Source organism: Oryzias latipes, chromosome 13 (genome assembly GCF_002234675.1).
Source record: "Oryzias latipes chromosome 13, ASM223467v1".
NCBI classification, from domain to species: domain Eukaryota; kingdom Metazoa; phylum Chordata; class Actinopteri; order Beloniformes; family Adrianichthyidae; genus Oryzias; species Oryzias latipes.
The window spans coordinates 483,331-495,000 of NC_019871.2; the positions used below are offsets into that span (position 1 = coordinate 483,331).

The 11,670-nt window shown below is 52.2% G+C and overlaps 1 protein-coding gene across 1 annotated transcript in view; it reads right to left on the reverse strand.

Annotated features, from left to right (window-relative positions):
* Window positions 1–241: 241 nt before the first annotated feature.
* The window catches only part of LOC101158910 (tumor necrosis factor alpha-induced protein 2), a 31,628-nt gene continuing 20,199 nt past the window's right edge, over window positions 242–11,670 (reverse strand). Inside the window, exons 4-15 of the mRNA XM_011492692.1 lie at window positions 8,168–8,427; window positions 7,828–8,094; window positions 7,488–7,606; window positions 6,996–7,110; window positions 6,627–6,737; window positions 6,367–6,467; window positions 5,669–5,785; window positions 4,582–4,717; window positions 4,007–4,129; window positions 2,089–2,244; window positions 1,867–1,988; window positions 242–1,215 (exon numbers count right to left, since the gene is read on the reverse strand). Coding sequence (XP_011490994.1) covers window positions 927–1,215; window positions 1,867–1,988; window positions 2,089–2,244; window positions 4,007–4,129; window positions 4,582–4,717; window positions 5,669–5,785; window positions 6,367–6,467; window positions 6,627–6,737; window positions 6,996–7,110; window positions 7,488–7,606; window positions 7,828–8,094; window positions 8,168–8,427 — 1,916 coding nt within the window. The 3' untranslated portion in view covers window positions 242–926. The remainder of the gene's footprint in view (window positions 1,216–1,866; window positions 1,989–2,088; window positions 2,245–4,006; window positions 4,130–4,581; window positions 4,718–5,668; window positions 5,786–6,366; window positions 6,468–6,626; window positions 6,738–6,995; window positions 7,111–7,487; window positions 7,607–7,827; window positions 8,095–8,167; window positions 8,428–11,670) is intronic.

Here is an 11,670-nt window from a genome sequence, read left to right on the forward strand (position 1 = left end):
ACTAACATTTTTGGATCCTAAAATCTGGAAAACTGCGCGCGGAATCACGGCGAGGAAAAACATTTGTTTGATGTGGCGTTTTCTTGTTTGACCCCTCCCCCCACGGTATGGCGGTGGACCTTCCGGCCTCTGAAGGTCTCTGTGGATCCACTGGGACAGAACGAACGTGTTCAGACGCGGCGCTGGAACCTGGATGGTTCCTTATCAGCAACACGTGCGTCAGAAGGAAGGCGGAGCCACGTTCAACCACTGCAAATGTTTTATTGCTGCTCAAGGATCAGATAATCACGCAACGCATGATGGGGAAAAACACCAGGATTAGTCTGACATGTTAAAATGCGATCAGCTAAACAAAAATCATTGTAATGTTTTCTGTGACAGCTCAGTCCACGTCCACACAGACATCTAGAGAACGTTCTGCAGAAGCCGTGACCGTGGTTCTGTTCAGGGAGGAACGGAGAAGCTCCAGGTCTTAAATAGGGTCTGCAGTCAGACTCCATCGTACCTTTGATTCAAACCTTCCGGTCCGTCACCTACGGGAGAAACTCCAGGAGCTCCGGCAGAATCGGCTGAAACTCCTGGAGGATCAGGAGTCCTGTGGGTCCGGACCGAGTCCGCCGAGGCGTCCAGTGTGGAACCTTTTCATGGGAGAACGTCTGATTGGATAAAGAACCAGATGAGGGTCTTCAGAGACCAAGCATCCCGGTTGTGGAACCTCGTGAGGTTCTGCTCAGCTTCAGGATTCTAGGGGCTGTTTTCTGAAGACCGGGTTTTTGTTGGACGTAGAACAACTGGGAGAAACATCTACAGGAACCCTCAGATATTTGACTGGGACCAGATCTCTGCTGAGTTTCTGAGCTCAACCTCAAGAAGAAGCTCAGATCCCCTCCGATCAGAACCAGAGCTCTGGTCCAGAACCTCTGGACTCAGAGACCATCGTCTGGGTTCTCCTGGACGGGCGTCCGGGTTTTGGGGCGGCGAGGTCGCAGCAGACTGAAGCAGGACGAAGCGGTGAGGGCGAGTCGGCTCAGCCCCACATTCAGGCAGTGGACCTCAGAGGTGACCGGCACCTCCGAGAAGAGGGCGCGGTCTCGGGCCAGAGGGGCGGGGCCAGCATCGCTACTCTCAATGTCTTTGACGATGTTCAGGATCTCCTGACGCTCCGACTGCCGGGTCATCCCCCGAATGTTCAAGATGGCCGACACGTGCTTCTTCCTGCAAACAGACACAGAGGTCACGGCGCCGCTTCACCTCAGCGAGGATCATGGATCTTCACCTAGGACAGCGGTCCCCAACCCCCGTGGGTCATTTGGTACCGGGCCGTACAGATGGAATAAATAACTTGCATGACTTCCGTTTTATTTATTTTGGAATTTGAAAGATGTTTTATTTTAAACATTTGCCTGATTCTCTGTTCCATCCGTCTGTCCCCCCAGCCAGGAGACAGAGGAGGAGCCTATATTTAACAGACAGCACTTCATTTAGCACCATGAGTGAGGGAAGGGGAGAGGATGATCACGCCTGTGCCAGGTACCATGACATGCATGTCTAAATAAAAGCTCAGTTCCTCTCATCACGCCTCTGTTCCTCCCTCATCGTCGCGTGGCGACAACAATCATCCGCCTACGTCTTAAAGACCGCTGACTTAGGACAACCACTAAACTTGACTGGTTCTAAATCTCGTTGTTCTCCTCGTCCAGGAGCAGCTTCACATACTTCAGCTAAATTTTGGAGGATGAAGACTATGATGAAGATGAAAAACACTAAACGAAGACGTCAAAGACGATTCCTCTGCAGGACAAAGAGCAGCTTCTCCACTGAAACCGCACAGCGAGGCAGAGAAGGTCCGGATGGACCGGGTCGTACCTGACATCTGGAAACTCTCGGACCAGAACCCCCACCTCCATCTGGATGGAAGGGACGTCCTCCAGCTGGATGAGCTCAGAGATGTGAGCCAGAGCGCCGTCCAACCAGCTGGAAGGAGACTCCTGCCAGACGGACGGAGGGGAAAAGCCGGTGAGACCAACCAAGGAGGAGTTCAGGCCGAGCCACCAGGGGGCGCCGCGCCCTCTGATGCTCAGTACTAACCAGGTCTTTGAAGAGGAGCTTGATCTGTTTGCCTTCGTCTCGGAGCCGGCCAGCCATCCTCCTCCTCATCTTCACGGAGGTGCAGATGATTCGGCCTCGCATCACCGACCGCAGGTAATCCATCACCACCCGCCTGTGGACCTCTGCCACCAGCAGCTGAGGGACCAAACAAACCGCCCGTGAGGATCTGCCCGTCCCACCACCATGGTCAGCAAGAACATGGGGTCTTCGTCAGGTCATCATCACAGGGTTCTGGGGCCTCATTTATAAAACTTTGCGTAGGATTTGCGTCAGAAATGGCGTACGGATGAAACATAGGACGTGCGTACGCACAGAAATATTCGGATTTATAAAACCGTGCGCACGCACATCCTACGCATCTTTCCCTTAATAAATCACAACCGATTCTAAATGCAGCGCAGCTTTTGCGGCTTCATGACACGCCCATAGTTGCCCATAAATAGTCCGTGAAACGCCCACAAATGAATATTCATTGATTGGGAAACCATGGCAAACACGGAGAGGAATTCAAAAAAACGTAACTTGACTCAATGTGAAGTAGAAGTTATCGTTGGCGAGGTGGAAAAGGGGAGAAAAGTGTTGTTTGGAGGGCACAGTGTGGCCTTACTAATGCCAAAAAGGCACGTGAGCGGCAAACGGTGGCAGACGCCGAAAATGCTGCAGCCTCACAACCATTCGAGGTTGTGAGGCTACAGCGCTCCATTGGGGGGGGGGGGGGGGACGACGACACCGGAGCGCCAGATGCATGCGCCGGGGGGACCGGAGCGCCAGATGCACCGGGTGACACGCGTGGTTCCTCCGAGTGCTCCTCTGTAACGCCGGGCCCAAAAGCCCGCAGAGGTCCAACAGGACGGCTGGAGGAAGTCAGAACCGGCTCATAAGCCACTCGTCCTCGTTTGCCAACAAGTCTTCTTGCTGTCTAAAGATGCGTTCACTCCGAATTCTTCCATTTGCCACATCTTGTAAAAGCTCAAGATCAGCCATTGTGCGTCATTACGCATTGTGATGGGGCATTTTATTTCCATCCATTTAATTACATCTGACAAGCTACAGATGTCGGTAATAATCCACGTGGAAATGGGAAATTGATCAGCAAATGTAATTTCTTGTTGCTTTCTGAATGGTTGAGACATACGCCATACATTGTTTTATCAAAAATAAAACAAACTAAAGGCATATGCATGAATACCATAATTCTGTAGCTTATGAAGAAATGTTTTACTATGAAAACAACTTTCCCCAGTGGATAATTAGTACGTCCGTCCGCACGCCCGCACCTATATCTGCTCCTCCAGACGGACACACTGACGAGAATATCAGTTTTGTACATTATTTCGTTCTGTTAACTATATTATTTATGAGGATGAATTGCACAACATGCCAATATTGCAGAACATATTTCACTTTTCTTTTTCCAAATAAGTGTTCATTTGAATTTCTGTTGTAATTTTTGTTTGATCTTTTTTGTTTGTTTCACTGCTGATCGATCAAACGGGTGTTGGTGTAGCTGTTAATTGTCAGACTTGCTTTGTGAAGTCTTCATGTTATTTCTGAGAGGCAGGATTGTCATTTTCACTTTCACATGTTTCTTCCATCTGCCGACGGCGTCGCCGTTTCTCATTTCACCCGTTTTTGTGCGTACGCCTGGGTCAGAGCGTGAAGGACCGCACATTTTCCCGTCAAGTTTGCTTTTTATAAATCTCAACTATTGCGTAGAGAGTGGCGTACGCCTTCTTTTGTGCGTACGCAACCTTTAGAAATGAGGCCCCTGGTCTTCACACAGGTGGACTTTGCTGCTCTAAAGTTCTGCTCAACAGAACCGAATGTCTTTAGGAACAACCTCTGGAGTCCAGAAGTCCTGAAGACCAGGACCCTGAAGCAGAACCTGTGCAGGTACCTGGTATGGAGGACTGTCCATCCGGCGGTATTTCTTGAAGTCCTCCTTGAGGATTGCTTCGATCTGCTCATACGGTTCCGTGTTGCTCAGCCACTTCCTCTTCACCAGGCGCTCGAAGAACGGCTGCAGAACCCAAAGAACGTCCTCATGGTTTAGAACCCGCAGAGCTTCAGACGGGAAGGTTCTCTGGAGGGTTCAGGTCTGAGGCTGAGGCAGCAAATGCAGCCGGCCTTCAGGAGACCAGGACTGACGCCAGACCGTCTCCATCAGGTTTCTGCCGGACCAGGTCGGGTCGGGTCGGTCCAGGGCTTCTGTTCTGCAAGGCAGCTGGACTTTAAAGTCCAAAGAAGTTCCTTTGCTCATCAGTCTCTGCCCCCCCACAGAGAGTAGTCTAGAACCCCCCCCCCGGTGAGCAGCTCCACGGTCGCATTGAAGAACAGAAGTCCTGAGAGAACCGGACCTGATGACTCAGAACCGTCACAGAACCTGTGAGCTCCGCAGAGCTGCTCCTCCCAGCTTCAACAAACATCTGGTTCCTGAAGGTGGGGGGAGCGTGGGGGGAGGGGGCGTCCTACCCGGATGTGCAGGAAGAGGCGCTCCGACAGAACCCGCACGCCTTGCTGCTCGATGTGATCCAGGGACCTGTTGGCCCGCCGCAGAGAGTCGTCGCTGACGGCCGGGTCCGACTGCGCCCAGCGCTGCACGAAGCCTCTGCAGACACAGCTGTGGTTCAGTGACCATCCAGCAGACCCCCATAGCCCTCACTCCCAGCAGAAACCCATCCTTCATGCCCCCCCCCATCGTTACAGTAACAGGGTCCGCAGACGGCCACCTTCCCTGGCCCCGCCCCCATCCCGCTGCAGGATCAGGGTCTGTCCTAACTAACAAATGTCTCCGCCAGCTTCAGATCCAGCGTCTGTTTCCACGTCCACCATGTTCTTGCTGTCGTTTGGGACGTTTCTAAATGTTGGACGGTGTCCTTTAGGGTCAAAAAGGTGCCCATCCATTTTCCAAACCCGCTATATGCCTTTTGGGGTCACGGGGCTGCCTGAGCCTGTCCTGGCTACTGTTGGGGGGGTCACCAATCTGTCACAGTGACACACACATGCACGCTCACATGCACACTTATAGGGACAATTTAGAGTGACCAATGTACCTACCAAGCTAAAACCCAGTCACGCACGGGGAGAACATGGAGACTCCACACAGAAAGGCCCCAGATGGGATTTGAACCAGGGCCTCTCACTGTGGAGTGAGGGTGCTGACCACTCCACCACAGTGCAGCCCCGGAAAGAAGCCTTTAGATCAAATGTATACTCTTATTCTTCATATCTTCCATCCAGAATAGACGGTTTTGTTGAAGCTAAAGACCAAACTCCCCCGTGATGGTCCTGCTCAGAGTTTAAAACCACTGTTCACATGTGGGCGGGGCCATCCCCCAAAGCTCCGCCCCAATGTTCACTGACAGACGGTTGTGTACAGTAAACACACAGCAGTTAGAAAGATGAAAACTGTAGAAGAAACAGACCTAAATAATCTGTAAAGTGATCAGAGAATTCAGAGCTGCAGCTGCAGTGCTCTGTTCTCATTGGATCCTCAACGTTTGAAACCCTCAGACTGCCAGAGCAAACGCTCCCCTGCAGCTCCGTTTGGGGGTTGTACCTGAACGGCGGGCAGCAGTTGACGAAGGCGATGGTTCTGGTGACGTAACCGTCCTGGTTGTCCTCAGACGGGCCGCTCTGCACGCCTTCGTGGAACATCTCCACCTTCCTCTGGAAGCTGAAAGCACATTTCCATCAGGCCAGCGCCGCCAAGGAAAGGAGGAAGTCTGACCGAGAACGCCGGACGTTTTCAGGGACGGCCGGATCTCGTCAGGCATTATCCGGACAAAATCCCAGGAAAAGAGACGAAATCTGGAGTTTTGCCTCTCAAGAGGTTTTTTTCTACAGATTTTTAATTTTTTTTAAAAAAAAATTTCTGCAAATAAATATTTAAGTGACAGAAACTGACAGACGTCCTCATTAGTCTGAGAGAGAGAGAGAGAGAGTGTGTGTGTGTGTGTGTGTGTGTGTGTGTGTGTGTGTGTGTGTGTGTCTACAGTAGAGAATTGACTTTTCTTTTTATAGTTTGTTTGGTTCATATTTCTGTCTGTTCCTGCAGTGAGAACATTTCTATTTTGTTATTTCAGGATCTTCAGTCGGCGTGTTTTCACCATCATAAACCAGACTGAACTGGAAGAAAACAACCGTTAACCTTTATTTGGTTAAATCCTAACAGGTTGAATTGGTTTTCGGTGCTTTGAGGTCTCATTCTTTCCCTTTACAGTACAGATGGAAACAGGAAGTGGAGTTCGGGGGAACCTGTAGAGGAAGTCGGCGAGTCCGTTCAGACTGCATTGGGCCACTCTGGATCCCAGGCTCCTGTTGATGGCGGCGGAGCGTTCCAGGTCCACCTGCAGCCTCTGAGAGCACACAGAGCAGCACATCACTCAGACAGAACTCCACGTTCTGACTATTCAACATCTGATGGAACTGCAGCCACTAGAGGGCAGCAGAGCAGCTTCAGGCTGGAGTTTAACAGCAACAAGCGGACGGTAACCATGGAAACGTCCAGGCGATACCTGTATGACGGTTTTGGAGAGAGCGATCTGGTACTCCTCCACGCTCTGCGTCTCCGTCCATCTCTTCTCCTCCTCGTCCAGCAGCTGACTCAGCTCTGTGGTCACCTTCACCTGCAGGGGGAGGAGCCAGATTCCTTCACGTGTTCTTCAACCATAGAACACGAAGAGCTGTACCGCGGTCATGGCTGATCTCCTTCACCTGTTCAGTCATTGTTAACCAGCTTTACCTGGACCCGACTGAGCTCCAGTCTGCTCCTGTCAGGCTGACTGATGGGAATCAAACCACAAACGTCTGTTTCCAAACGCTGCTGAACAGGTGAAGTGAGAGAGCGGTGAGGGCGGGGCACAGGTGAAGGTGCGTGAAGCTACCCGGACGGAGTTCAGACAGTCCAGCTCCAGTTTGTCCACGGTCTCTGAGGGCAGCAGCGGACACAGCGGAGCGCGGCTGAACGCACACGTGATGGCCACGGTCCCCAGGACGTCGCTGAAACACACAGAAAGGTGTCTGAGAAACAGTCCTCGCGTCCCGCCACAAAGACTTTGAGTCGTGTTTCAATCAGAACAGATCTGGAAGCCCAGCGGGTCCAGATCCAGGTTCAGATCCGTTCTGAGAGGTTTGGAGGACGAAGCAGCAGCAGCAGCGGCTGCAGCAGTTCAGCTGCTGCTGCTGCAGGAGTCTCAAACCTTCAGAGGAAGGTTCCTGCAGACAAACAGAGACTGTCTCTGATTCAGAAAAACCTCTGGAATCCAGACTTAAATGCTGCTCTGAGTTTAGAGTCAGATCTCTGCTCTGTGTGGGTTCACTCTCTGCAGAAACATCTCCTCTCTCAGAAGTTCTACCGGACTCGGGCCTTTCGGTACCGGTTGTAAATGTTGTGCAGCCAGTCCAGCAGGGAGTAGATGTCTGTGATCTCCAGCTGGTTGTCTGCGATGGCCTTCAGTCGACCTGCAGCCGCCTGGTGGTAACTCTCCACGTAGACCTGCGGGAGGTCAGAGGTCAGAGGAGCAGAAAGCATCTGGATCAAACACAGGAGCATCTTCATCTTCATCAGTCAGTCTGTTCTCAGGAGTTGGTTCTTCTTCTCGGTTCAGGTTTTCAAAATTCACTAGAATTAGGAACTCAGAGGAACTTTAAGGTCTGGACGGAAACAGACGGTTCTGCTCGTCCCCCGTCTGCTTCTCAGCGTCCGGACGGTCTCACCTGGAACGGCTGGAACTCTTCGGGGTAGATGGAGACCACGTTCCTGTTGGCGGCCCCCAGGTCCTCCACAACCCTCACTCGGAGCCGGTCCAGGTACTTGTCCAGCTCTCCGGCCGTGAACTCGGCCCGCTGAGGCAGGCAGCCGTCAGCCGCCTCCTCCACCGCCTCCCTCCACTTTCGCTTCAGGCGCCGAGGCCTGGGGCCCCCGGGGGCCACCGTTTCACTGAGGGCCCACTCTTTGTCGGCCTGTTCTTCCTGCTGCAGGACCTGCTCGTGGAGTCACAGGAGAGGCGGTCATCGCTGCGCCGTCCTGCGTCGCCGTGACGGCTGCAGTTCTCACCTGAACCACCAGTCCCAGGTTGGGCCCGGCTGTTGGGGAGCGCAGCGACTCCCGGACCACGGCCCACAGCTCCTTCTGCAGCTCCTCGTACAGCAGCTCCACGTCTTTCGCCTTCCTGCGCCCGCCGTCTTTGACGCCGGGGCTGGTGGCGTCCTCCGGCTCAGCAGCGGCGGACTCGGTGCACTCCCGTTCCAGCTCCAGGATGTGGGTGTCGGCCAGGAACAGGTCCCGCTTCTTCACCAGCTGCAGGATCTCCAGGACTGCAGAGACAGCAGGAACCGGTTCACGCGGAACGTCAGCGTTCCCGGTCGCTCAGAGGTTCACCGCAAACAGAGACGGATCCCAACCAGACGGTCTCACACTGAAAAACTGGACCAAAGTCCGTTTGGGCCCAGATTCTGCGTGTAAAGCTCTAGTCACATGCACCGGTACCAGGGTTGACCCGTGCAGGTTTTTGGGTTGTCGGGGTCCGTAGAGGGTCGTACAACTGCCTCATAGGACCTCATGAAAATGGATCGTACCATTGTGGTGCCTGTGGTGAGAGTATCATGAAGTATTGGTAGGGATAATGGACGTTCTAATGGCGTACAGGTGATGATGTCGTACGGCGTCCTACGCCACACATTAGTAGGTGTGAGTGTTGACCCTCTTGCTGACCACACAAATGCTGCACACACGGAGTGTGCACGTGATACACGTGCACGTGATACATGAGAGCCCATAGGACGTCCACAGAAACGACACTGATTCTCTCTTTGAATCATTTCTAACAGTCAGTTTGCAGCGAGGAGCGCGCACGTGTCACACGACACACTGTGTCGGGCAAACAAATCTTTAAATTGTACACACACACCGCCTGACACACACACACACATTTATGCACAGATCACAGTAACAGCTGCAGCTTTCACGTCTCCTGATGTTTGCGTGGATGATGCGTTTAAGTGCTGCCAGATTGCTGGGTCATTAGAGTTTATCAGCCTTTCCCTCTGAACGCAGGAATCACCTGCATTTTTTGTGTGTCTTAAATGCAACACGCTTTCATTCTGAGGAAACAAATACAGAAACCATTTTTCTGTCAGGAGGTAATGAAGGAGATAAGTTCAGAAAGGCTGATAAGAAAACTCTGACGACCCAGCATTCTGGTAGCACTTAAACGCATCATTTACGCACCCATCTGGAAAGGTTTCACAACTCTGATCTGTGCGTTTGTGCGTCCGGCGGTCGGTGCGGGTTCACTGAGCGTCTACCGCCTTCCCACGTCCTGCAGGTCTGAGGGGAAAGTTTTACCCCCCCCTTTTCTGTTACATCATGAAAAAGGGAAAACTGCCACCCGCTGCATGGAGGGGACCAACCGGATCATCCAGGACAACGTGAGGCCGGACGGGGAGAAGCCGGACCAGCAGAACCACCGGGATCGACCGCGATCGAAGGGTTTTCTGCTGAAACGTGTCGCAGAGACGCCAACTTCCTGTCAGCAAAGTCCGAGTCTTCCGGCTCAAATCTGGATCTGCTGGATCCAGATTTGAGCTGAGCGGCGCCGACACCATTCAGAAGGTTAGAAATGTGTCTTTAGATTCAGGTTTAGAGAAATGTTTGACTTTCCTGCAGAAAACCGAGTCAGACCAGAATCCTCTCCTCCTGGAGGTCCAGGTTGGAGGTTTATTGCAGAAAAACCTCCTCAGCAGAGCCAGAACCGCCTGGAGCCAGAACACCAGAACATCTTGGCAGGCAGTGATGGGTGTGATGCAAAGAGCTGAAAGCTTCCTCTGGTCTGGTTCTGGTTCTCAGAGGACATGATTGGGTCAGAGCAGGCGTGAGACCAGCTCTGCTCCGACAGGAAATGAAGACATCAGCCCAACGGGCCTCCGCTGGGTTCTGTTCAGGCGCCGCACTGCCCTAACAACAGCGTTACCTCACTTCCTGTCCGTCCTACAGAAGGTTCTGAGGAACCGGGTTCAGCTGAACCTGGTTCTGAGGAGCAGGAATAAAACGTGTTTCCTGATTCTGCAAATATTCCCTTCATCAGCAGGAAGTCCTCTGATAAAACGTTCAGACATCAATCACTGACACCAGAGGGCTGCTGGGTAATGAGACGGCGTGGGAGGAGCTCCAGCTTCTGCACACAACACTTTATGACCTCAGCAAGGTCCACGCAGATCCACAGTCCTGAAGACCAAACCTGGACCCTGAGGCTGCAGAAATGACAAGAACCAACCTGACCCGGTTCTGCAGAACTTTCCCAGGATCAACCACAGGTTCCCACAAAGCTACGGAATCAGGAGCACACACACACTCACTCACACACACAGGGTGGGATAACTGGGTTCACATTTCAGTGATTGGGAATCTCCAAACCAGACGACAGAACAGATGGAAGAACACATTTATTTAAAGAGCATGGTCTAGCAGAAAACACACACACACACACACACACACACCCACACACACCCACACACATTCCCTCCTTTGCCAAACACAGCTCTTTTTGTTCCTCTTTTACTGCTCAGGAGAAGCTTGGAGATTCTGACCCCCCAGGCCCCACCCTCTTTTCCTGCCTCCATCATCATCTTCATCCTCTTCATCATTGACAAAGTGATGAGACGATCACAAATCATCTGCGTCCACAAAAACTGAGAACCTCTGGATCCAGAATCCTGGAGATGATCCTGCCGTCACAGATGATGTCATGGTTCTGGATCATGACATCATCTGTGACGGCGGGATCATCTGATATTCTGATCCTCTGATGATCATCTCCAGGTTGGAGGAGGTTCAGTTTGAAGCAGAAAAAATCTGCTGCTTCACTGAACTCTGTGACTCTGAAACTGAAGGAGCTGCTGAGTCAGCAGGACGTGCTCGCCCCGAGCTAGAGAGAGAGTGAAAGAAGGAAGGCTTTGTGTGTGTGTGTGTGTGTGTGTGTGTGTCACCGTGTGTGCATACATGTGGGTGTGCTCAGACTGCAGTTGTGTTTTTTAACTTCTCTGGTTTTTGGTTCTTTTCTCAACGTCTGCAGCAGGCGGTAAAAGGACCATCATGCAACGCTGCAGCTGGAACGTCTGCAGCTGGAACGTCTGCAGCTGGAACGTCTGCAGCTGGAACGTCTGCAGCTGGAACGTCTGCAGCTGGAACGTCTGCAGCTGGAACGTCTGCAGCTGGAACGTCTGCAGCTGCTTTCTGTGTTTTGGTTTCTGCATAGCAGCCTAAAGTGGGACTAAATGCGGTTGAGACGAGTTTCCTTCAGAACATTTAATAACCCAGACCTTCTGCCCTGAAGCAGCATCTGCTGCCGGCATGTCAGCGGCCGCAGCATCTGCACGTCCGCGTCTGCGTCCTCTGCAGGTCGCTTTGGTGAGACGTGGGACCGGGAACAGCGGGAAGTCTGATGTTCAATATTTAGAGCTTAATCCGAGGCTCTAACTGCGGTGAAAAGATGAAGTCTGGATGTCATTCAGAGACTTTTTCTCTACATTTTAGAAGAAAATGAACCAAACTTTGAATAA